The sequence below is a fragment of the Musca autumnalis genome, unplaced genomic scaffold (assembly GCF_047663935.1).
Source record: "Musca autumnalis isolate F117 unplaced genomic scaffold, ASM4766393v1 scaffold_1, whole genome shotgun sequence".
NCBI lineage: Eukaryota > Metazoa > Arthropoda > Insecta > Diptera > Muscidae > Musca > Musca autumnalis.
This window is the reverse complement of record NW_027411644.1, coordinates 90,795,964-90,823,437: the sequence shown is the minus strand read 5'-3', so window position 1 is coordinate 90,823,437 and position 27,474 is coordinate 90,795,964. Positions and strand designations below refer to the sequence as shown.

Genomic DNA, 27,474 nt, shown 5'->3' with positions numbered 1-27,474 from the left:
AAGCCAAGGGTAAAGGATACTGTTGTTGTTGTAGCAGCAGCATAGGACAGCAGCTGCTGGCCGACACACTTTGGTTTTAGGGATCAGTCCGGTACGAAAGAACCCGCTGCCATGGGAGTGAGGGCACTTTGTCGTCGACATGTACTCAGGCTGTAAAGACACAGGCCCCAATGATAACCGTGGATGAGCTTCGACAAAGCTGACCCGATGTGAAAAACAGCGACAGTCATTGATTGTTAGTCAAAATCGATCTTAGCAACATCATTGTTTCTGCGATGGTAAATCACGGAGAACGTCAGTTTGGGCGCCATCCTCTACTAGGGCGTTAAGGTCTTTAACTCCCACAAGAAATCACTTTCCTTGGGGAAATTTGGAAGAGAGCAAAGCTTACAGCTGTCTTCATTTCTGAAATACTGTTTCTGCGAAAGTAAATCATGGAGGCCGTCAGTTTGGGCGTCATCCTTCCTCTACTAGGACGTCAATGTCATTAACTGCCACAACAAGAAATCAATGGACTTCCTTGGAGAACTTTCTGAAATACCTTCCAAAGTGTTAACTGCATTAAATCCTCCAGCTACTGAGAATGCTGAAACTTCAAAAACAAGATATCCTTACTTCGGGAGTATCACTACTCGTGACACGTTGCAAGAAGAATGGAGGTATGGACATTATTGTCACTGTAGACCAATCATGAACAAGAAGAGAGCATTTGTATGGTGAATCGTACGAAAACGTAAAGGCGAGTGCTCATCTATGTTGTAGACCCAGTTTGGGCGTCATCCTTCCTCTACTAGGGTGTCAAGGTCATTAACTGTCACAACAAGAAATAACTGGATTTCCTTGGAGAACTTTGGAAGGGCGCTAAGCTTACTGCTGTCTCCATTTCTGAAATACTGTTTCTGTGAAAGTAATTATGTAGACCGTCAGTTTGGCAGACTGGCTTAACCCCCAGTTTTGTAACTTATTTTTGTTCGTTCGTCTATATTCGTAATAATTTAAGCATTCATAGCTCAGCCCCCAGATGACATACACATCTAATTTTTCGTATACCCGTTCCATATATCGTTAAGGATTCCTAGTTTAAAAATCAGCGCTCTACATTTGCGCTAAAGCGAGTAAATCGATCTACAAAATTTGACAATTCGTGTGAGAAGAATAAAAGTTTTTACAAAAACTGAGGGTAATTAGCGATAACACTCTGCCAACTTTCCATACTTCATCCAGTTGATTAAGCATTACGTGTGGGCACAACGATTTGTATAATTTCGCGTTTCGTAAGACATCTGCAATATCGCTTATCATAAATTGTGGTGGTACATCCTTGGCTGAGAGGGATATTTTCAACAATCTGTGGAAAATCGTCAATATCCAGTATACCGAAATACGCTATACTAATCCGGTATACATAAAATGGTTACAAATAAATAGAAGTGGTTTTTTTGACCTCAAGCTCAAAAAAACCACTTCTATTTATTTAGAAACAGAATGGTCGAAGAAAACAATAAAAATAGTTATTAAAATGGTTACATATTCTGGAAGTAGACCTGAAAAACTTTCATTTGCACTAGGTTCCCAATTCCCCATCTCAGATATTTCGCAATATAGCACTTTTTTACTAGTCGGTTTCCTTAGGGAAAAATCCGATACCAAAATTCCTTTTGCATATAATGGTTACATATTTTGAAATTATACTCCAATAGCTTTCATTTGAAGCGGATATCCCATCAAGTCCCTGTTTTAACTAGCCCCGTAACATGGCTAGAAATAAAATTCTACTACATATGTGATGTTTGATTTTTACTTTTAGTCTTTTATTTTATAAATCTATAGCTATATTTTTCCACTTTTTAAAACGATTACTTAAGCATCCAGTACTTGTAAAAAAGTGGACTTAAAAAATGTGTATATGCAGTAAAATATTGGAGTGTACATGATAAGTTTTGCATATTTCGAAATATGAATACAATTTTTTCTCTTTTTTAATGATTGGAGGTTATGTTCGATTTTACTTTCAAAGCAAATGAGTCGCTGACATAATGTAAACATAAAATAGATCTTTTAACTTAATAAATAAACTTAAGGGCCTAATTAAAATTGCATTGCAAAAAAAAAAAAAATAATAATAATAAAAACATAAAACGTGAAACTTATTAAATAAAATACATATAATGTCGATGTCAGTATGTGTGTGTGTCTTATAATTTTACAACATTTTATTCATAATCATATCTGGATACTTTGTTGTATCTCCAGGATTACTATTAGTGTTGGTGATGTTGTTGCCAGTAGCACTGTTATTTACTGCATTATTTGTAGGAATATTGGGATGGCTGATGGGTGCTGGAGTGGTAATGGGGGGAGGATTGCTGTTATGTGAAATATTGGGAGCATTTGTGTTGACATTATTCAACAGATTATTTGTTGTTACATTGTTATTCATTACATTATTCATAAGCGAAGTTACACCTGGCGTTGTATTATTGATTGGATTAACCGGATCATTTGAATGCTTAGTCTTGGTCTGATGCAAACGTAATGAATTGCTCTGTATAAATGTACTTTCACATACATTACACTTATAAGGCCTTTCTCCGGTATGAATACGTCTGTGAACGGTCAAGTCTTTTGATTGTTTAAAGGCCTTTTCACATTCTGTACACTTGTAGGGTCTTTCGTTGGTATGTGTCCGCATGTGAATTTTTAATTTTCCTGATCTACGGAAGGCCTTTTCACACACCGTACATTTGAAGGGTCGCTCGCCCGTATGGCTCAAGTTGTGCATTTGCACATCGTACATACGATAGAAACGACGATCACAATGATCACACTTGAATGGTCTCTCTCCGGTGTGTCTTCGATAATGGACATCCAGATTTGGTTGACTGTTACAGGTGAAACCACACAGAGCACAGAGGAAACGTTTTGCTGGCTGTTTGATTTTTTCCTTTTTCGGCTGATCACTATCGGGTCCATGTTTACGCTTTATATGATCCATAAGTTTATATTTATTACAATAGCTCTTCTGACAATGTTCACATTTAACCGAATTTCGTTCTCTTTTAGGATTGGCTTTTTGTTCTATGACCGGTTCGATTTTGTGCAATGTTCTCATGTGGGTATACATATTGTGGCGTCTACTAAATTTGGCAGTACAATGTGGACACTGCACCTTTAACTCATCCGGTAAGTGGGTATCTTTTTTGTGTCTTTTCAAAAGATTTGCATTTTGGAATACCCGATCGCAGTCTTCACATGGTACCGGTAAGTTTTTATCCTCATCATCTAAGGTTTCTGCTTTTGGTGCACGTTTTGTTTTAGTTTTACCACTCTCCAGTGGGTCATATGTTGGATCATCTTCAGCCTTAATTGAATCCAATTCACTAAGGGAATCATCATCGGAAAATACTTTTTCATTTAATACACATTCGGGGAATCTGAAAGAAGAAATTTAGTAGGTGGGAGATGTGAGTAATTGTGTTGTACCAAAACGATGGAACGATGTTGACAATTTTTTGTAAGGACATATTCTAGCAATTCGTTTAAAACGTGTGTCTAAGACTTACTGACACACTTGTAAGGGAAGTCTATTCAACCAGCATCCAAGCAGATACTGTAACGGAAGTAGATTATTGTGTCAACGTACTGGGCCCGGACGCGGATCATGCTGATATGTTTACCACAGATTGTCCTTAGGGTCCTAAGAGATTTTGGTCTTCAAAGTTCCTTAAATAAAAGCCGACCAAGGCAATATATGTAAGTATCATTGTAAAGCACACGGTTAAATTTTCATTTAAAAATTAAAAGTTTATGTAGGTGGTTGGCCTTCGATGGGGAATTAAAGGCTTTTACCAAGAACAAGGTCCCACACCGGTACCAGGGTCCAATACCGGCTATTAGAAATCAGGAGCTCCAGAGCTGTACAATACAATTATTGCCCTGTTCGCCTGCAAAAATATGAAAAAAAATCACGGGTATTTACGCAACTTTTAAGGCCAATATCTCGGGAAGTAGGGAATTCTGCAATAAAAATGTATATGGTTGTATTCAGGATCCAAAGTACTGTCTGTGGTAAATAATTCAGCATTATCCGCTTATAGGCCCTAAGCTGGACTTCAGTCGATTCTTGGTCTTCCCATGTTAATGGTCCACTTGTGCAACATTTCGCAGCAAAGTATTTTTTACTGGCCCTCATTAGTGGAGTATAGCTTTTTATATGCTTTCAAATGATGCTGGCGGATGAACGAACCCCACTTTGCCCGTTTCATTTTTTCTCATTTTTAGCCACTTTGCCCGTGAGTGATAAACACCGCCGAAAATGGGTATACCGCCACAGAGTTTCGAATTTTCTTCTAGTTTTATATATCAATAAAATTGTCAACATTTTTTCATTTGGCTTGGACTTGGTATTGATTCCATTCCTCATTTCATACTTTTCATATACTTACAACTCTGTTTGTTCATCTTTCTGTTCATTTTCCTCTGTTTTTATGGCCACATCATCATCGTCTTTATTCGTAGTGGAAGACGGTGGAACTACTACTGCAACATTTGCTTTTATGGCTGGTTCTTTTATTTTAATAAACTCTTCATCTGTATCATTGTCATCATTGTCATGGGTGGTATCTGGTGCAAAATTGTCATTCGAAAACGAACTACTTGAATCTGAATCCAATTCCTCTTTTTTGGGAGCTGCATTCATTTCCTCATCATCGAATGGATTAACCTCTTCCTTAATACTTTTGTTGTCATCACATTCATCCAGCAAAACATTTTCCGTTGCAAAACTCTCTTCCAACTTATCCAAAGGATTCTCATCTGGCATAGTTATTGTGCTCTTTAAAAATATCGTATTACATTTTCGCACTTGTTTAATAAATGTATAGGAGTCTCGTATCTTTTTGCTGCATATTGAACAGATTCCTTGGGGCATCTTGTGTTCATCATCTGTATCAAACTAAACGGAACAAAACAAGACTTTTATAAGTGAACATTCACTGGCACACACACAACATAGAGGACTTGAAAGCATCCTTCTCGAGAAGTTAGTCAAGTCACCGTCTGTCAAACAAACAAAAAAAATTTACCTCAACTTGCGCTATGTGATTAATTAATTCCATATAAGTTTTATCCACTTTCATCATTTTCGGCTTTGTGCTAATCGGTTGCAATTTGGTGCCGGATTTTAAACATGTTCGGCATTTGTTATTTCTATTTCTTATGCTCATTTTCAGGCTAAATTGTTTGTTCCTGTCTCCTCCATGAAACTCAGATAATACACAATTTTTTATTTATTGCAGATTGTCATCTAACTCTGGCATTCACAGTGAATGATTATCATATCTATAATTTACATACATTTAACAGTCATGGCAGTTAACATAGAGCAACCCATGGAGCAACCAAAGCAGGGCCAATTTCAATGGTTAAAAATACAAATATAAAAAACCAGAAAATATTCATACAAAAAATTGATTAACTTCTCTAAAAATAGATTTTGTGCTTAAATGTGGCCTTTTTCCTTTCGGCTTCTTGGACGCGGCATTTCCACAACAATTTGTTAAAAGGTATGTGCACCTTTTTGTTTCTAATTTATTTTTAGGTTATTTTTTAAAGGCCGTGGGCGTAGTATGTGTCTTATTTGACTTATGCGTCTTTTCTCTGAGTCGTCCGAAGACGAACTGTAAAATAGATTTCCATAATTAATATTTTAAGTTTATTACAGCTTATAGCCCGTTTCCACGGTACGTCGTTCGTTCTCTATTCGTTGTTCGACCCTCAAATACGAATAAATTACTTGATTCCCCATACAAAATTCTGAGAACGAACGACGATTTTTCTACGTTGTTCAAGTAGAAATACTTTCCGAACAACGATAAAATATGTCCCATCTCTAACAAATGAGAGCATTTATCGAAATAAATTAATTATGACAGACAAAATTAAAAATTTTAAATTGTAGGGCTTTTTTAGAAAAACTGCAAAATATGAATGAAAATTAAAAGGTTCAACGATTAGTATACATTCGAAGCATAGCAAATCTGCTATTCTCTTTGATTGCAGTTAAAATTTTTGCCCATTTTTTAAAATTCGCGTACAAATCTAGAAACAAAAGTCAAATACCTGCCTGAAAGTCTGTATACACAAATATTGTTTTGACATGTCTCTCTCTCTCATTCATTTTGAAAATAGAAACATATAAAAATTTACAGAAAATATCAACATTTTCAGTATTAATGGACAATATGAATGAAAAGTGTGCAATTAAGTGTAAAATATACATTCGCAGGAAAGGTTAGTGTTTTTCCTGCTCATTTAATATATGTTACACCTGTCATGTGTTCAAATTCTCATGAAAACGAGGAAGCAAAAAGTAAGGAAGAATAAATTATGTTTCTCTTAATTACGAATGGTGTCGTGGAAACGGGTTAATTCGTGTACGTATTTCGAGAGGCGAACAACGTACTTCAAACGCTCGTGTGAACATGACATTAGACAACCTGAATAACTAGTTGAACAATGATTTTTCCAAAATTGTTTAAGCTATTGCTCTGTTCCCGAAGCTGCAAGAAGCTACTATTTTTTACTACAATAACGTTGTTTTATATTATCGAAAAAATAGTAAAAATTAGTATATTCTTGCAATACTGGAACAGACCATTTGTTGTATTGTCTTTTAAACACTTTGTCTGTTCCAGAACGGCAAGAATCTACTAATTTCTACCATTTTTTCGATATCATAAAGGAAAATTTGTTATCGTGGTAAAAAATAGTAGTAACCTGCAAGAGGTTCTGGAACAGACATACTATTAACTATGTAAAGTAATGGTACGTTTATATATATAACCGGATTTAACAAACCCACTGGGTTTCAAATGTCAATTCCATTGCTTATATTTCAAATAAATCTTCATAAAGAAGGTTAACCCAGAAAAAGCTATAATATAAACATGCCCTAAGGTCACAGTAGGCAAATGTTTTATCCAAATTTGTTTTCCCATAATTGCCCGAACAAATGTGAATTTCGTACAGTTTTTTTTTTGTTTTTTTATTTTGTTCAGTCAAATATTTGACACAGTTTGGCTCGTTTTCGAAACGTTTGTTGCTTTGTTGCATTGAAACAAATCTCGTGGCGTTCTTAAATCGAGTTCCATACTACACCTTTATCAGATGTAATTCGAATCATTTTAGTTTTAATTCGAGAATCCATTTATAATTCGTAACATTTTATTTGTAATTCAAGGATTCCATTTGTAATTCGAAACATTTCAATTGTAATTCCAATTATTCCATTTGCAATTTGATTTTATTCAATTGTTATTCGATGTATTCCATTTGTAATTCGAATTATTCTAATGCTTGGTTTACATTACATTACACTCGATTTCAACTGTCAATTCCCTTGCGTGTACGTCAAATGAAAACTCATCTGGAAACCATTGGATTTCATTTGACGTTTAAGCAATAGAATTGACAGTTGAAATCGAGTGGATTTCGTAAATGTAAACTTACTATAAGTGTAATTCGCGTTATTTCATTTGCAATTCGAATTATTCTACTTGTAATTCGAATTATTCCATTTGTAATTCCAAACATTTCATTTGTAACTCGAAAAACTAAATATAAAACTAATACAGCCAAAATATTTTTATTTTTTTTTGTTTCGAATTTCAAATGAAATAATTCGAATTAGTATCTTTCGAACGATCACTTGCATGTGTAAACGGGGGTTAAATTGCAATTCCATGTCATATATGTACATACGTCAACACAGATATTTTCCTAAAGATCAGCCGTACGATTCTCTAACTCAGTTTTCGAGTGAGAAATGTCGGTAAAATTTAAACACTTATAATTTTGATAATTAAAGTTATTATTCGGTAAGACAGTCCCGGTCCACAGAAGAGCGATTTCACTGCAAAAATTTTATGAAATTATGCGTTCTTGGATCGAGTTCCCCACTTCGGCAATTTCATGATATTACTCTATATGGAACTCGATCTAGGGACGCATAATTTCATGAAATTTTTTCAATGAAATCACTCTAGTGTGGACCGGGACTTAGCGAGCAATAAAAAGTAGTCGTAAAGTTCTAACTATGGCAACAGTGTTGTCAACTTTTATTTGAACTTTTCATTCATAATTTTGCCTTTTAATTGGTGTGTCATTATACTTACTAAATGTTCCTGAAATATTTTTTAAAGCAACTTTTTCATTATACAACTGTCAAAATTTGAAAAATTAGTAATAATTATTAGAAATTAGCACTTTAGAAGACACGCCTAATGTTACCGATTTTTTTTCGGTAAGTCCATATTTATATAAGGCAATTTTCCTTGCGGCAATTGTCAGTTTGCTAGAGAGAGAGAGAGGTGAGGCATATGGCAACCCTTTGCCTCTCAACACCATCTCTCACCAACAAACTGACAATTGCCGCAGGGAAAATTGCCTAATGTAAATATGGACTAACTTTACATATAATGCGGCCCATACACTGTGGGCATGCAGGACAGCATTTGTAATAGTATTAGTAAATTTTGAAGTTTTTGTCAATGTATTTGGGAGTAGTTTTGGCAGGATTGAAATCAAAATAGTTTTGATTTTGTAAATGAACCCTTTCAATCCGATGAATTTTGTTTATTTTCCAAGTAACCAACAAATAATTTTTGAAAACAACAAATATTATTTGTGAGGAAATTAAAAATTTGGAAAACTTCAACCCAAAATCGAGTTCAGGAGGAAAATTCATCATTTTTGCAATATGGATTGAAGGAATGCCACACACTATTCAATCACACACTTACACAAGGGTTCATCGTTGCTGTCCTGCCCATAGTGTAGGACAGGACAGTTGACTTCTGGTCTGTTCCTTTACTTTGAAAATTGGTAACAGTGGCAAAAAATGGTAAAAGTGGTGAGCTGCTATCATATAAATTGTATGCTTTTTTAAGTAAGGGAATACTTTGCCGGTAAAAAGTGGTATAAACTGGTAACCTCAGGCACGTAAAGGAACACGACTTTCATGTATTGATTGCCAAAATCTCAAACTTGCCTGTGTGACGTAGGCGTCCCGACAACAGCAAAAACAGTTGTAGTATTATTAATGAAAATCATCGATTTCTTGTTATATTTGGGTTTTTTCATGTTCTTTTGTTTTCAAAACATTTCAATTATTATCTCACTTATTTTTACAAAAATGTCAAAAATTTGTTAACCCGACTGTCTGTGAAAAAATGATGGACAGCTGGAAGACAGCCGACAGATGTATGCATGTGTTAAGCATGGCATAGACTATCAAATTTGATTGCCAAGCCGATGAACCCCTTACGTACGTGTGTGCTTGATAAGTGTGTAGCAAAGCATTCAATCAGCCTTCAATCTGCAATCGAAATCTTCATATTTTCCTCTAAAAATTAATGAACTTAAATTTTTTTTATTTCTTCACAAACACAATGTTCTTTTTTACCATAATTGCTTTTTGACAATTTGAAAATAAACCATATTCATCGGATTGGCTAGGTTTCATTTTGAAAATCAAAACTATTTTGATTTTCCTCAATCCATAAAATTCACACACACATTCTCATATTTTGAAAAATGCACACATACTACTACAAATGTTGACATCAAAATTTGATAGTGTATGGGGCGCTTTAGAAAATCAGAGTTGTATTTGAAGACAAACTGTCTGGTGTAAACGCCTAGTTAGAGAATCGCGCTACTGGTTTTACATGCCAGTGTAAATTAGGTTTTATTAGGTTGTGTGCTGACACTTGAATGCTAACAAATTACAGTGAATTCACTGTTCTAATAAAATTTAATACACAACAAACACGTAAACAAACAAATGGAAACGATGGAAGATATAGCCGACCTGTGTCGCACTTGTTTAAAAAGAAGCAATGAGCTATGGCCATTGCAAGAAGTAATAGCCAATTCAAATCCTTCCCAGACATATGGTCAACTCTTAAAGGAATGTGCACAATGGGAGGTATGGACAGGACAATCATAATAACCCCTTCAGACACTGTGTTACCAGTGTTTATTTACCTTACTCCTTTTAGTTATCACAGGAACAAGAAGCTAAAATGCCTCATGGAATTTGTACCAACTGTTATAGTCAACTTACACAACTGTATAAGTTCATTGACCAGGCTAAGAACTGTAATAATAAACTTGTGACTATGATAACAGAGAAATACTTGGCGTTGGATTGCTTAAAGGAAGAAGCAATAGATATTCCAGAAGATTGTAGAGAAGATGTAAAACATGGTGTAGAAGTCACTACTAGTTGTTGTATTAAAAGTCATGGAGATGAGGTGGGAGAGAACAATAGTGTAATATTTAAATCTGAGAAACAGGACGAAGAAGTTTGTAACTTCTTGCCAAACGCAGAATCACAGGATTTCAATACTGATGAAAAGTATGAATTTCTCTTGCTATTGGTAGGATAATAAAAATGAATTTTATTATAGATGTGCACTGGGAAACGTACATTGTGAAGTCGTCATTAAATCGACCCAAGAAGAAAAATTTCGGAAAGATGTACCTTGTCCAATATGTCACAAGAACTTGAGAAGACCTTCTCTTTTAACACATTTACGCAAAATCCATAATGTAATTGACCCCAGCTCTTTTATGAAAACACGTCCAAATATTGCCAAAAAATCTTCTCATAAAAATGAGAAACTATTTGAATGCGAGCAATGTGATTATGTAGCCAAAAGTAAAACTGCCCTTAATTATCACAATCGTACTAAACATACAACCGAGGAAGATAAGTTCAAATGTAAATTTTGTTCATTTACATCATTGAAAAAATTAGATTTATTTGGTCATATAAAAAGTGAACATAAAGCGGAATTTAAAGTGCTCAAGAGAAAAATTAAAAGAAAACAGCAAAGTGGGTAAGTTAAATGTGAAGCAAATGAATTTTCTATTTTGTAGTAACTCAAATTTATTTTCTGTTTTGTAGTAACATATCTAGCTGTTCAGAATCAGATGAAGATAATCCTTGTCATGGTACAGCGGTCAATGATCTCGAATCTTCAAACGATGAGGATGATGATGAGTTTATAAAATACATTATAAACGATGACAGAAAAACATCTAAATCAAATTATATAGATGGTAAACCAATTAGCTCTTTGGCACGAAAATGTGATGAATGTGATAAAGTTTTTAAAGATTATCCTTCGCTATATGCTCACAAACGTTTTGTACACATAAGTGAAGATATGTACAGTGTATGTATACACTGTGGCAAAAAATATAAACGTAAAATTGATTTACGAAATCATATTTTGCAAAATCATCCTAACGAATTGCAAATGATTGATGTTCATGAGTCTGCAACAACGGAGGAAATTAAGGACAAACGTTTTACATGTTCGCAATGTGATTATGAATCAACAACAACGAGGGATTTAAAAATACACATACGACGTCGTCACACCGGCGAAAAGCCCTACATTTGTGAAATTTGCGGTGATTCGTTTGTAAGATCATATGACTTAAAAAAACATAGTTACAAGCATACTGGCGAAAAGCCCTACAAATGTCCAATATGTCCGAAAACATTTCGTGTTAGTTCAAAGTTAGCAAAGCATAAGCGTGTTCATACCGGTGAACGACCATTCATATGTCAGGAGTGCGGCAAAAGTTTTACCCAGGAATATAATTTATCTGTACATAAACGTACGCATCTAAAAGAACAAAATATTTTGCCAAAGAAAAAATTAATGGAATTGGGTCCATGCGATGCCAAGATTTCGCTGGATCTTTTGCATTGGTTCAAATGAAGTCGTCAAAGATTTAGTTGATGAAAAACCAGTATTTGTATTATAAATTATCAAGTAATGCAATTGAATATTGCTTTACACGCAAAAGCTAAATTATTATTTAAAATTGTACGAAGCTATTATGCCTGTTCCAAAACCTACAAGAATCTACAAATGTTTACAACTATAACGTTTTTTTCTTTATGATATCGAAAAAAATTAAAAATTAGTAGATTTTTGAGTTCTGGAACAGACCAATAAACAGAAGAAATATAAAATTGATGCATGAAAAATATTTTCTTTGTGGCTGTCCAGGAAATGAATTGAGAGAAATCTATTACAAATGAGCATTAATAATTGGGTTAATAGTTCCTGCCAACAAAACCCTCACGATATCCAACACTCTTTTTTGTCAAATATCTATAACAGTAGGTTGCATTGTCTGTATCGCTCTTATAATTTATCTTCGTATTTGTTGGTATATTGTTGATATGCAGCATCTCCAATGTAAGTCGTTTGTTATAGTTATTCTCTACTTGCAGTACACGTACATTGTCAAAGTTTGGCATATGGTTGTTAAGCTTACAGTGGTCCGCAGGCGCTGTTTTTTGGACCGTATTCTGATTTCGTAATTTAGTATCGCCTCTACAAGCGGGGATTTACTGCGCGGCTTATCGTTCGAACTTGGAGGAGGTTACATATCATTGATATGAAGAAGACTTTCTGGGAAATGGTTTTTCCCGAATGATATATTTTTTTTTCAAAAAATATATGTCCCTAATGTACATCGAAATAGAAATAAATGTATAAAATGTCGTATGAAATTTGACACTAACGTTACCTTTTCTTATTCTACCATGAATGTCGTTGTAGACCATCCCCTGAAGATGCGATTTCAAAAATTGCGAAATATTGGGAAACGTAAAATGAAACAATAAACAAATAAACAACACTGACCTCAAGCTCAAAGAAGATTTTCATTTCTATAGTAAATTTAAAAGGTCGAATAAACTAAAGCAGGGTACACATTGTCAGTTTTGAATGACAGCTTTGTTGTTGTTTGCTAGTGTGGCCGTTCATTTTTGTCATTCATCATGCAACCACAAAATGTTTTTGTGGTTGCTGGACGGTTTGACAGTTATCGAAATATCGACATTCAAAACTGAGAAATCTCTTACAAATGAGCATTAACAATTGGACTGACAGTTCAGAGTACTCGAAACAGACGAATTTCTTACTAAAAACCCTAATGATATCTAACACTTAAGCCGTAAACACGTCCAACGTTTCAGTAAAGTTGGGATTCAAATTTTTCTTTATTCTCTTATCAGAAATGACGCCCAAATTTACTGAAGCGTTGGATGTGTTTACGGCTTTATTCGGATTTCTGCCGGATAATATTCCCTAAAATAAATTTTTAGCAGTGAGAACTTATGCACAGGGGTAGTGGTGTAGGGTATCACATAGCGGCCCCGTCCCGACTATAGCCTTTGCACACTTGTTTTTTTTTTTTTTGTTTGTCTGCTGCAGCAGTTGTCAAGTGGTTGGTTGACACATCACATTGCACAGCAAATGCCGAATTTGTGCAGTGTCACCACTTGTGCTGCACAACAATTGACATTTCTTTAGTACTGTTATGCCAACTGGCATTTGCGAAGAAAATAAGAAAGATACATAAGAAACAATCAGAAATGGCAGATTTGTGGTAATCATTTAATAAAAAAAATTATTTAAAAAAACTAATTTTACAAAAAGTAAACAAAGTAAAGCAATGTGTGCGTTTATATTTACTTCGTTTTTTCGTGATGCTGTCAATATTTGCAAATGTAAATATTGCATGCCTTTTTCCTAAAGCTCTACTTTTAGGTGGAAATGTAAATTAGGCTAGGTATATTAAGTTATGTGCAAGTTAAATGCTAACAATCCACAGTGAATTTATTGTTTTAAGATTTAACAAATTTAAACAAAATAAACGGATGCGATGAAACAAATTACCAATCTCTGTCGCACTTGTTTAAAAAGGAACAAAAGGCTGTGGCCACTGCACAAAGTGATAGTCAATTCAAGTCCTAGCCAGACATATGACCTACTTTTGAAAAACTGTACACAGTTGGAGGTAAAATCATCATATCCCCTTCAAACATTGTGTTAACAGTATTTATTTACCTTATTTTTGTCAGTTATCACAGGAACAGGAAGCTAAAATGCCCTATGGAATATGTACGAATTGTTATGGTGAACTTAATCGGATTTACAAGTTCATTGACCAGGTTAAGAACTGCAATAGTAAACTTTTGGCTATGATTGCAGAGAAACATATGGAGTTGGATTGTTTACAGGAGGAAGCAATAGATATTCCAGCAGGCTGTGTAGAAGATGTAAAACATCGTTTAGACGTTAGTACTACTAGTATTATTAAAAGTCATGAATATGACAAGAGAGATAACAATCGTGAAATGTGTAAATCTCACGACGAGGAAGTTTGTAACTTCTTGTCAAAAGCAGGATCGCAGGATTTGAATACAGATGAAAAGTATGTAATACAATTGTTATTGGTAGGATAATAAAAACTATGTTTTAAGTTATTTTATTATAGATGTGCGCCAGAGAACGTAGATTCAAAGGATGCCATTAAATCCTATAATGTAGTAAAATCTCAGAAAGATGCATCATGTCCAGTATGTTACAAAAACTTCAAAAGACCTTATCTTTTAAAACATTTACGCAAAATCCACAACGTAGTTCACCCTAGCTCTTTAATGAAAACAAGTCTGAATATCACCACAAAATCTTCGCATGAAAATAAAAAACTATTTAAATGCGAGCAGTGCGAATATGTAGCCAAGAGTAAAACTGGTATGAACTATCACAATCGTACTAAACACACAACCGAGGAAGATAAGTTCAAGTGTAAATTTTGTTCATTTACGTCATTGAAAAAAGTGGATTTAGTTGGTCATATAAAAAGTGAACATAGAACGGAATTTAAAGTGCTCAAGAGGAGTATGGAAAGAAAACAGCAAAGTGGGTGAGTTGGATGACAATATTTCACATCACAAAGTGTCGCTTAAATTAATTTTCTTTTTTTTAGTAACATATCAAACTGTTCAGAATCAGACGAGAATAATCCTTGTCATGATGAAGAGATCGATGATCACGAATATTCAAATGATGATGATGAATTCATAAAATACATGATAAATATCGACAGAAAAACATCTAAGTCAAAATATATCGATGGTAAACCAATTAGTTCTTTGGCAAGAAAATGTGATGAATGCGATAATGTTTATAAAGATTTCCCTTCGTTATATGCCCACAAACGTTTTGTACACATAAGTGAGGATATGTACAGTGTATGTATACACTGTGGCAAAAAATATAAACGTAACAAAGATTTACGAAATCACATTTTGCACGCACATCCCAATGAATTAAATACGGATGATGTTCGACAAGGATCTGCCACGACAACAGAGACGGTAGTTCAGGACAAACGTTTTACATGTTCGCAATGTGAGTACGCAACAACAACCACAACACATTTAAAAATTCACATTCGACGACGTCACACTGGCGAAAAACCATACGTTTGTGAAATCTGCGGCAATTTGTTTCTAACATCATATGATCTGAAGAAACATCGTTACAAGCATACTGGCGAAAAGCCCTACAAATGTCCAATATGTCCGAAAACATTTCGTGTTAGTTCAAAGTTAACAAAGCACAAACGTGTTCATACCGGTGAACGGCCATTCAAATGTCAGGAATGCGGCAAAGGATTTACCCAGGAATATAATTTATCTGTACATAAACGTACGCATCTAAAAGAGCAAAAGAAAAATATATGTTTTGCTGTGTAATGTTAAAGAATTTCACTTTTTTTATTATTGTTTGTCTTATGCCAGACTATGAAAATTTTCATTAGAAAATCCTTCGTTATTCTCTTCAAGGAATATGTATATAAGGTATATGCATGAATTACAACAACTAACAAATTTACAAAAACATTGTTGTTATTGAAAATTTATAGGGTTATCATGAATATTTCCGTCGGAATTTTCCGCACGGAGAATGATTTTAAAAAGTAAAATTATTTTAAAATATATATGTATATTCTGGCTGAATCGACAAAAATATTCCCTTTTTGGACATACAGTTGCGTTCAAAATAATAGGAGCGCCCATACAAAAAAAGAAATATGTCAAAAAATGTGGTTAAACTTACCCATTTTGGTTTATTTTTAATTTATTTAACATTGTTGACATCCCAACAGTTAATTCATCAGCAGAAATGTGACAATCTGCTTTAAATTATTTACTGTTTACCCCAACATTATAAATCGTAATTAAAGTTTTTGTTCAAAAAAATAGGAGTGTGGAAGAAAAAGGACGATAAAAATAGTTTTAGTTGAGTTTAGTATCAAAATTTTCAATATTTTAGTTAACAGTAGTAAATCCAATTGATTTTATGAGATTTGATTGTTGTTTGAAAACAAAAGTCCTTTGGAGGTAGCCAAAAACATGCGATTGTCCTTGCAGATTTTTTTCCATAAATTAAGCACTTATTGGGCAACTCAATGGATTTTGTATACAAAAGCTTTAACGATTAGATTTGTTTGATGCTATGGATGTTTTCTCTAACAACATACAATGATTGGTATCCCATAAATTTGTGTATTTTGATCCTTGATCCAAGTTAAAGACAGTTTACATTAGCCCTTAAGGTAAGGATCGGTCAAAAAATACGTATCTATAAGGAATTTATTCCCCAACCAAATAATATTTGGAAGTCCTTAGGGTGCTAACCTTGTGTATGCAATCAATTTCGCTTCTATTCAAAAAATGTTTAAAACGTGAACGGTTGAAGTTTACTTTGAACCATTTAGTGATAGGCAGGCTGGGATTGCACTATGGTTGGTATACGCCGTAATATATTTTTCAATATAAACTTACGTTTTTCGCTCAAAAATACTTCATTTAGGTTAGTTTCATTAGAAAACTGTTTATTATACGATGCAAAACTTAATAAAAAAATTCTTAGGCCAACTTCAAAAGTTTGTCTTTAAAGTTTCCTTCTCAACAAAGCGTTTTGAAAAATGTCTCATATGTGCCAATCATCCAATTATTCAAAAATGAACCATATAATCAATTCTACGCGCAGTTAATATGCTAAGGACCTCAAAACATCACTTGATCGAGAAATTAATGACTTATAGATACGCTATTTTAACCGATCCTTACGTAAAAAGTTAATGGAAACTGGCTTTAACCTGGCTCAAGGATCAAAATATACGAATTTCCGGAATACTGATCATTATATATTGTTCGAGATAACAGCTAGAGCATCAAAAAACTCTAATCACTAAAGTTCTGTCTACAAAATCGATTGAGTTACCCAATAAGTGCTCAATTTATGGAAAAAACGCTGCAGGGACAATCACCTGTTTTTAGGCTACCTCCAAAAGGACTTTTGTTTTCAAACAGCCATCAAATCTCATAAAATCTATTGGATTCACTACTGTCAACTAAAATATAGACAATTTTGATCTTAAACTCAACTAAAAATATTTTTATTGTCCTTTTTCTTCCGCACTCCTATTTTTTTGAACAACAAATTTGAAGGCAATTTATAATGTTGGTGTGAACAGTAAATAATTTAAAACAGATTACCACATTTCTGCTGATGAATTAACTGTTGGGATGTCAACAATGTTAAATAAATTCAAAATAAACCAAAATGGGTAAGTTTAACCATATTTATTCAACCATTCCCTTGGTGTGAATGAGCACTCCTATTATTTTGAACACAGCTGTAAATATGGAAATAAAAAATTATGAAATTTGTGAAAGGGAAAAATTCCGCACGGAATTTTTATTCATAATAACCCTGTTAATGTCAAAGAAAATATTGAATAAAGGGGTAGTTCTAAAAAACATAAAAACATAAATGAAAGGGAAAAATTCCGCACGGAATTTTTATTCATAATAACCCTGTTAATGTCAAAGAAAATATTGAATAAAGGGGTAGTTCTAAAAAACATAAATACTTTTTGAAAATCCTCTAAAATAGAACCAATTTTAATCGAAATGTAAATATAAAGGATTCAGAACTGTCGTAGGTCATTGTTATTACAAGGTTACGATGAAAAGAAGTATTTCATGGTAGCAAATTTCGAAGTTTCAAATTTCATGAGTAGACCCTATTACATTTTGAAAACCAAATTTACAAAAAAGTAAAAATACAGCTGATTGTCACTTCTATCTTAAGCTGAAAACACATCCAACGTTTGAGTAAAGTTTTGTGTTGGGCGTTGAGAAAATAACAACAACAACAACAACAGGGCGACGCCGACACCAAAGTCCAGCGTTAATCTGTTTGCCGGCATATATTTCAAATGACTTTGAATTTTTCGGCATCATGCCCAACAGTGTAAAAACGGCCAAAACGACACAAAACATTGCCCAAACGTTGGATGTGTTTTTTTCATTGATTCTCTTTTAAATTGTCATTGACGTCCACACGCGTGTATGAAATTATATGAAAATTTTGATATTTGTTTTGCATTGATTTGAGAGTTACGAATTTAAACACAAAGAATAATTTCAGATTACAGAACCTTGTGTACAGAGTTTTCACACCTTTTATCTATAAACTCATTTTGATGTTAATGAAAATTTTCATAGTCTGTCATAAGACTTTCTTTAAACGTTTTTTATACCCTACACCACAATGTGGAAAGGGTATTATAAGTTTGTTTTGGAAAAAATTCATGTAACACCGCGAAATATTTGTCGGAGACCCCCAATGTGGTATACCAATCTTCATATCTCGGCGAGATAAAGCGATTTTGAGATGTGTGTCCGTCCGTCCGTCCGTGTGTCCGTCTGTCCATTATAAATTGTAATCAAACTCCAGGCCGCAATTATGGACCAATCGTCACGAAATTTGGTATGGAGGTCGGTTTCACATCAGAATAGATCGCTATTTTAATTGGTGATGATCGTGAAATATTTAGCGGGTTAAATGGACCAAAAACATAATTTTTATCCGATTTTGTAGCTGCTCTGTAAGTCGCAATAATAGTCCGATCGCCTCGAAATTGTAAATAAGGTAAGAGTATATGACAAAGAACAAGCTTGCAAGTTGAGATGGCAATCAGATAATATTTAGAGGGTTAAATGGACCACAACTTTTGTGTGAAAATTGTGAAAATTTTTAATAAACAGCTTATATCTTTGTTCCTGAATGACACATTCCCCACTAGTGAGTAATATTTGGAAGACGATCTCTTGACCATTCAATTGATGTTAATTATGTTGATGTACGTGATCAGATAACAGAGTTACAGCCTAATATATCCAGTTTTTTGTTTGTAGTGTAATCATAAGCCCGCTAGAGGTCGCAATTATAGCTCACTAGTCACGAAATTTTGCACGAGGTAAGAGCTTAGGTTGAAGAAAATGCCTATAATTTTGCATGATGATCTGATATTATTTGGCGGTTGAAATAGACCATTACCTTTGGATGAAAAATATACAAATTTTTTTGTTGGTCTATATTTTCATTTCTGGATGGCATATACTGGCAAAGTAGCCTACATATGGAAATATAACTACTGATCTTTCCCCTGATGCAAACTGCAATAATTTGTCTGCTAGATAACGCACCTACTGCCTGATATATAATCTGTTTTGTGTAGAGAACCACAATTTCCTCCCATGCTACAAATTGTCTCTATCATGACAGAGAAATTTTCAGTTCAGTTGTCAAATTGGATTTTAATGCAAATATTGCAGCATGGGGTCGCCTCGCCACCTATTTTATACCTCAGGATTTAGTGTAAAGGGGATACAAACAAAATACGACCAAAGATGTGTCTCATCGAAATATTGGTTTTAGAACTCAAGTATATTTGGACGAAATTCGTTTCAGACAATTTGGAGTCTATTTAGCGCTGTCCGTTCATCTGTCTCTTTTAATGTCCAGCTGGCTGGTGCGCACGATAACTCTCGTACGGATCTACCGATTAGAACCAAATTTAATACTACTTAATACTGGTCGAAACTTTACACATCGTATTATTTCATCCAGTCAAGTGTCCGGTAGGAATATGGACTATATCGGTCCGTCCTTCGAGTACCTCCCACACAAAATTTGGGAAAAGTGCAGTTATTTTTTTTTTTTTTGAGAAGGTTCTTTTTACGGTCCCTATTCTGGTCCCTTTCCCTGGGTAAGTCATACCTCCTGAGATAATAGTCCAGAAGTTCCAAAAACCCCTGCCAGCTCTAACTAAAATTACAAATCTGAAAAAATAATTCTCAAACATTTCCAAAACTCAGAATTTATCTTACTAAAATTGATTTGGTATAGCCCCATATTACGATACCTACAGATTCCACGTATTTTGAAGCAAATTCGTGTTACAAAATAAATATATTTTTATACGGCTGAGGGTATATCACCGTTAGCGCAGCTGACTTATACAGCCCTATTCTGAACGCATGGGAGTTGGGAATTTTTTCCCATTCCCACATTTTCGTATTCTGAATAAAATTTTGTGGGAGTTTTTTTCCCATTTCCCATCTCCCCTCATTCTGAATGAAGTTCGAATTGGGAATTTGTTCCCATGGGAAAAAAGTATACATTCTCTATCTTGAATTGTGGGAGAATTTTGTGGGAAAAATCTCCCCAGCAAACAGTGTGGGAGTTTGAAAAAAAATTTCGAGAAATTTTATATTTTTATGAAATTTCATATTTTAAGACATCTACACGACAAAATTATTGCAAATAATTATAATCGCCACGTGTTTGCTTAATAAAAGCATACAAAATGTACTGTAAAATATGTCATTAGTAGACTTCGGATTATGCATATTCTTATATGATACAAAAACCTGCAAGAATCTAACATGTTTTACACCGATAAAAATTTTCCTTTATGTTATCGAACAAAACAAAAAAAAAAGTAGTAAAAATTAGTAGATTTTTGCAGTTCTGGAACAGACCATATGCATTGAAATACGAGAAAAAGAGTCATGGTTGATTCTATTAACGCAGAACAACAAGTAAAAACAAATCAATTTCAAAAGAATTTTTGGCAATAATTATTAAAATATATTGGAAAATAACCATAATATATACAATCTTTACAACTTTTATTCATTTTCGTAATATAACCTTCGGGTTTTTTAAATAAGACGACTAACGTTCTATTGAAAATGTGTTAGTCTCCTCAACGACACGACAACGACCACAGGCGTACATACATACATATATGCCAAATTATTGCATGCTATTCCATTTTCCGAAATGCCTTTTCTTGAATAGGATCGTTATTTTTGAACGTAGAAGCTCGAAATTTCGCAAGGGCATGTGTTTTAGTTTTAGATTCAATCACAAACTTATTTTATTATTATTATTATTATTATTTTTTTTTTTTTGAGATACGTCTTCGGATATTTATGTTGACGATATGTAATAACACGCAAAAATATGTAATAATCGAGAAAAATATCCGAACTTATCTTTTTGAATTTTTTTAAAAATATGCAAAATACGAGTTCTAGCGATCATTAGGAATAAGTAAAACTAGCGATATACTCGTTAAACCCCTAACTAAAATTACTCCGTATCAACATACAATTTCTAAATTCGTAACAAACTTAAAAAGTTCCTATTACTTTTTACATAAAAATTATGTTTGCCTACTAATTAAAAAAATGCTTACACCAATTCGCACAATCTGAAGAAAATGTGCTTATTAGAACAACATCACACATCGTTGACTCCATTCACTTAAAAATCCATAAATCAATGCACGGTTGTTGAATTAAGTAAGTTGTGGTTTTGCTAATCTAATTCAAAAACCGCGAATTCAGTGCAAATAGGCATTTTGTATTACAAAACAAAATTACAGCAGCCCAAAAGTATGCTATCATAATTTGGTGTAACTAATTTCGAATTTCGAAAATTCAATTCCCATGATTTGATGTTCCCACGTCGTTGAGAATATGGAAAACGTGGGAATGGGAAATTTCGCTCCCATGGGAAACAGTTCCCATGGGAATGTTCAGAATAGGGCTGATACTATCTTATTTGCTGTGTAATTGAATATGAATAATTTTGGGATTTATAAATTTGTTTGCATGCAAAATTTTTGAATTCCTATTCATTGTTAGTTATTTTTACCGGTATAAAATATATTTTAGATATCACAATATATGCCCACAATTAACTATTTTCTAGGCATATGTGTGGTACAAGTGCACAATTTTGGACGATAGATCTTCAATAAACTCGCAATTTTCCCAATTAACAAATATACCAAATTGCGTGGTATATATATATTTATTTTAGGTGTATTCCAAAGAGGGAGGGGCTAATCAATGTGAATTTTCCAATTTTCGAATATTATTTAGAAATGAATAATTTATATATTTTTCCACAAACATCCCAGTAAAGAAAAGGGGGCTTCTCTTATATCAATGGATTCATATGATGTTATATATGTGACCTAGTTTTTATCGCCGAGTCCGAACGGCGTGTCCTAAGTTGTCACTTGTAGAGACGTTTTTCATGTCTAAAATACTCAGGAAATATCACCAACATTACTACGGGAACCCGGACATTCAGCGTGCAAGGCGGTTGCACATAGGTAATTCCTACAGGTTGTGGTGTAGGGTATCACATGGTCGACCCCGTCCGACTATAGCCTTTGCTTACTTGTTTTTTTTTATTTTTGAATTTTCTTATAACAGATCGAGATATTTGCCCCCAACAATATATAGCTAGTATTAAAATCCTAGCAGATTTGTCACAATTTTTTGTAGGATTAGGGGTCTATTATGGATAGCAACTCAACTGTAGTTGCGTTGCCAGAAGAGAAAATCATACAATTAAAACATGTGAAACGCCAGAATTTATAGTCAAATCCATTCAAAAACAATGTTTTGAACCTTCAACTATTAATTTCATTGTAAAAAAGTATAAATTTCAAAGCGGAAATGGAATTTTTATTATTAAATTGGCATAAATAGAATACTCTTCCACCTGGAATCTGGAAAAATTACCACAGGTAGATCTTGTTGTCCTGATCACAAATATATAAACTTTTCCGGGGGGAAGTCCATACTTCCCGAGATATGGGCCTCTTAAGTTCCGAAAATTCCCTTGTTAAGGTAAGAAAAATGTTTAAATTAAAAAAAATGTTTTCGTGCCCTAAATTGGCTCCTGTCCATAGGAGAAAGTCTTAAATGCCCGGCCGAAGGCCGGCTACTTAGGAAAAACTTACAATTTAAAAAAAAATTCAAATTTTTTCCGTCAGGTGGAAGAGTATTCAATTTGTTCCATTAAATTTACTGTCGGAAACGCAACTGGAGTTGGGTTGCCATCCATAATCGACCCCTTAGTTTTTTAGCCACAACAAAGATCTGGTAATTTTTTTTCATCGCGATTTAGTGAAAATTCGCCTTTGGCCCCATACAAATTACTATGGAAACTAATCACTTAGGGGTGCCAAATCCGACATCGATTTTTTTCCCTTTGAGTTAAAACCACCTTAGTATGTATATGTGCATGGAATTAACAGGCTTGGGTCGTACAGAGAAAGTCATTCTCATTATCTTACGTTAGATTAGGAAACCCATTCAGGAAAGGTAGATCATTTTTGGGCTCTGAAAATATATTCCTCGAAAGTAACAAACATTCTTCTTATTCATCGATAGTTGAGAATTCGATTACTGGCGAACTATCTTCTCTCTAAAGCATAGTACACATTGACCAACAAAACTGACAGTCATCGAGGTCTATTTCGTTAATTTCAAAGTCAAGCTGAATAATTACTTTCCTAATATGTAAATAAAACTTTACATATTGTATTTCATATATTTTTCGCCAAAGAAAAGTTTTTATTTGCGAGAAAATGGTATTAAAAGTACGATGACTGTCAGTTTTGACTGTCGGTGTGTACCCAGCTTAAGCCTCAAAAAGTCACAAGGTATGTAATATAGTTGTATCTAAACTGGATACTTCTTCTTCCATCTGCTATCCAACTACCGATTTGAAGTTGGGTTGGGAAAGTTCGAAAAATCAGGCTATACCATTATTTTAAACTCTATCAAGAAGTTCTTGTGTTTAAATTTAATAACTTTAGATATTTATAATTACAACTTTTATATTTATGCATATATACATTACATCTGTGCACCATTCAGTTAAATAACTTCGTCATGATGATCTTCACTTATTTGATGAACATTTAGCTGTGCCTGATCCTTAAAATATTTACCACAAACTAAACATTTTGGCCTCTGTTCCTTGGTGTGTGTACGTTGATGAACCTTTAGGTTATAGGTTTTTGTAAAACCTTTACCACATTCCTTACAGATATATGGTTTAACATCCAAATGTATACGGGCATGTCGTTGCATATGATTTTTATCACGAAACCCCTTTGAACATGTGGGGCACTTGTACGGACGTTCTCCAGTGTGTAAATAACGATGTGTATTTAGATCAGCTTTAACCACAAAGGCCTTTGGGCAATATTCACATTGATATGGTTTCTCACCGGTGTGATGACGATGTGTATGTATTGTTAGACATGTGAAGGTGCTACAGGTGTAGGAACATTCGGTGCACATATAACGTTTTTCAACATTGGTATTTCTCGGACGTTTTACTACTGATTTCTGTGCTGTGTGCTTGGCTTTAATGTGTAACTTCAAATCATACTCTCTCTTGTATTTACAATCACAGTGTGGGCATTGACTAACGCTACATATTCGATGAACCCTATTTCGGTGATTAGATAAAGCTTGTGAATTTTTGTATATATTACCGCAATTCTCACAGCGTCGAGCCAGGCTACTTGCTAGCTCTGATGTGGTGCTTCTTTTTTTCATTTTTAAGATTTTACGAATTGTGGTTTCATCACCACTGGACACTTCCAAATTGTCATTTGTGGTGGTATTGATCTTGTTGGGATTTTGATATTTTTCTATCAGTTTCTTGATATCATGGGCATGTAATGCATCAGCAGCTTCTGTGGATTCATGCGTTGGTTCTCTAAAAGAGCTAAAGGAGGAAAAGTTGAATTGAGGTTCAAGCCTGTATTTTAACTAACTTACCCATGGTCAAGTTTACTCTCCCGTAACTCCTTTTTGATTGCCTTAACAATGTCCAAGTGATTCTTTTTGATGTGGTGGAACATATCAAATTTCCTAATTTCCCTACGGGGACAAAAGCAACATTTGACTCTGTCATTTTCATTTCCATGCTTAGAATGTCTGTGGAAATGTAATCCAGCAGATGTTTTAGAGGTATAATCACAAAGTCTACAGTGGAACAATTTGGACTTGCTCATGGTATCCAACGACTTTTTCTCCTTTGTTTTAGTTTCCACTTCTAAATCATTATTGGTTTTGTCGGAACATTCTCCTCGATGTTCCAAAAGCATATGTGTTTTTAAATCGTCACAATTTAAGTTCTTCCCACATTCCGGACAAGCTTCTTGTTCTTTCACATTGGTCTTTTCATTATCTGACATAACATTTCCTTGTGTTTCACTTTGGGATTTCGATTTAGTGTCTTTTTTATTAGATCTAGGCGAACGTCTTTTAATATTCAGAATATCTCTAATATATTGTTCATCACCACTAGAACAGGATTCATTATTTACTTCAGTATCCAGCTGAGTTTCTTCAATGTTTTCCATAGTGTCATCCATGCGTTTTAGCGGTGCAATGTCTTGATTTTCTCTGAAAATATTTTGAAATAAAATTAAATAAATTTCGTGGATATATAGGTTTTCTTAAAGAAGATTTTAAGAAAGCCTGCTAGTCTACTACAAGAAGATATACATCTCTACTTGTATGAGAAGACCTGATAGTCTCCCATATGAAGAATTGATGGTTTCCTATAAGAGGACCTGATGGGGTCCGATAAGCAAACCTCTACGAAGACCTTCACTGGTCTATAAGAACGTGTTTGCTCTCATTTAAAAGTGACATAACCTCATCTGCCTTTTGAGGAATGTTCATGACTCCCAGGTTTAACATAAAACCAATCCTTTTTTTCTTAGATCTATATTTACCTTTTACACGTTTCCACTGCATGTTTCCTTCGTAGTAATTTGATGAATGAAAGATGTGATTTTTTAATATGTGAAAATATATCAAAATTCTTAACACTGGAATATATGCAAAATTTACATTTGAATATTTTCTCCTTTGTCTTGCCATGGTGCTTAGAACGTTTATGTAAGCTTAATGCCGTAGATGTACGGGCAGAATATTTACAAAATTTACATTTGTATGTATGTCGTTCATCATCCTCCGATGTATCATCTGTATTACTTTCTAGACTTTGTTGATGTTTATCCATAAGATGGGTATTTAGGGACCATTTGTTTACATAGGTTTTAGGGCAATAAATACATGAGAAAAAAGCATTTTCTTTGGTTAACATTTTCCAAGCATCATCATCATTGTGGTTTTTAAACCTTGTTTTCTTATTGTCGGCCTGGTGATCATCGTTATTGTCGCAATTCGTTTGTAATATATCAAAGGTGTATGGTGTCACATCAACAAGTTCTGTTTTTGTTACATTACACTCTACTATTTCTTCTTCCATTAGATAATCCTTTTTTAACTCATGAACCTCTAAATAGTGTTCTTCAATACCTGTTGAAGGGGCAACTTCTTCGCTTCGATTGTTAATTTCTGTCTTTACATCAGAATCTTCCATAACATTCATCCGCACTTCCATGCCATTAGTATAAACCTCATCTATTGTACTGGAAAGTTGTTGATTGGTGTATTTTATCTGCTCCATAAATAAATACATTTGTTGTATTTGTTCACAACATCTGGAACACAGATTCTGTGGCATATTATCTTCCTGATCGCCGAAGTCCTTTGGAAATGCAGAATACTGTTATTAAAAGTGGTTTGTGAATAACAATGAATGACACCTTACCATCAGATTTGCCATATCCCTTAGTATAACCAAGTACGTCTTCTGGGGGTTTGCATAAACAGCAATGTCTGATATCCTTACCAAATCATCTTTACAAATTGCAAGGCATGTGCGACAAGTTTCCTCAATATTTTCCATTTTAATTGTTTAACTATTTAATAGATATTGATATTATTTTGTTACATTGCATTTGAGATGTTTACAATTTGAAGGAATGTAGCTGATTATTTGTTATTAGGTCTGTTCGATAATTTCGCAAGTAAAATGTACTTGCAACTACTTTTCATTTCTCGTTTACTGAACAAGCCAGTTATCGAACAGCACTTTGTAAAAGTTTGTACAAATTTGTACAAACTTTTGGGTTATCAAACAGACCTATTGTTGACATTAAGTCTGTCTTGTTAATTTTCATTCAAGAATTTCTCAGTAACTTCTTTTATTGGAGAGTAACGAACTTATGCCTTTCTAGATCGAGTTCCATAGTACCGATCAACACTAGAGTAATTTCATTGAAAAAATTTCACGAAATTATGTATTCCTAGATCAGTCCCATAGTGCGTAATGTCATGGTATTGCTTTAATATCATGGGATTTGTCAAATTCAGGGTTATTATGAATTAATCGTATGAAAATGTAAACAAAAATTTTGACATCTTGAAGTACCTTTAACCAGCTTGAAATACATGTAGTTACGGGTTCACTTCATTTATGGCATCAT

At 34.0% G+C, this 27,474-nt stretch overlaps 2 protein-coding genes across 3 annotated transcripts; one reads left to right on the top strand and one right to left on the bottom strand.

Annotated features, from left to right (window-relative positions):
- Positions 1-1,784: 1,784 nt before the first annotated feature.
- LOC141390473 (uncharacterized) lies at positions 1,785-27,047 on the bottom strand. The gene is made up of 7 exons (XM_073963428.1): positions 26,757-27,047; positions 25,873-26,693; positions 24,908-25,537; positions 24,002-24,854; positions 5,085-5,285; positions 4,446-4,954; positions 1,785-3,434 (listed from the first exon to the last, which is right to left on the bottom strand). The coding sequence occupies exons 1-7, from the start codon at positions 26,892-26,894 to the stop codon at positions 2,204-2,206; spliced, it is 4,383 nt and encodes a 1,460-aa protein (XP_073819529.1). The 5' UTR covers positions 26,895-27,047; the 3' UTR covers positions 1,785-2,203.
- Positions 9,746-12,059, top strand: LOC141403325 (uncharacterized). Of its 2 annotated transcripts, none has more exons than XM_073985558.1 (4): positions 9,746-9,988; positions 10,062-10,420; positions 10,473-10,904; positions 10,973-12,059. In XM_073985558.1, exons 1-4 carry the CDS (start codon positions 9,845-9,847, stop codon positions 11,796-11,798), a joined length of 1,761 nt encoding a protein of 586 aa, XP_073841659.1. In that variant the 5' UTR covers positions 9,746-9,844; the 3' UTR covers positions 11,799-12,059. The 2 variants fall into 2 exon arrangements, with proteins under 2 accessions (XP_073841659.1, XP_073841670.1); XM_073985569.1 differs by having other exon boundaries at positions 9,809-9,988; positions 10,071-10,420.
- Positions 27,048-27,474: the final 427 nt, after the last annotated feature.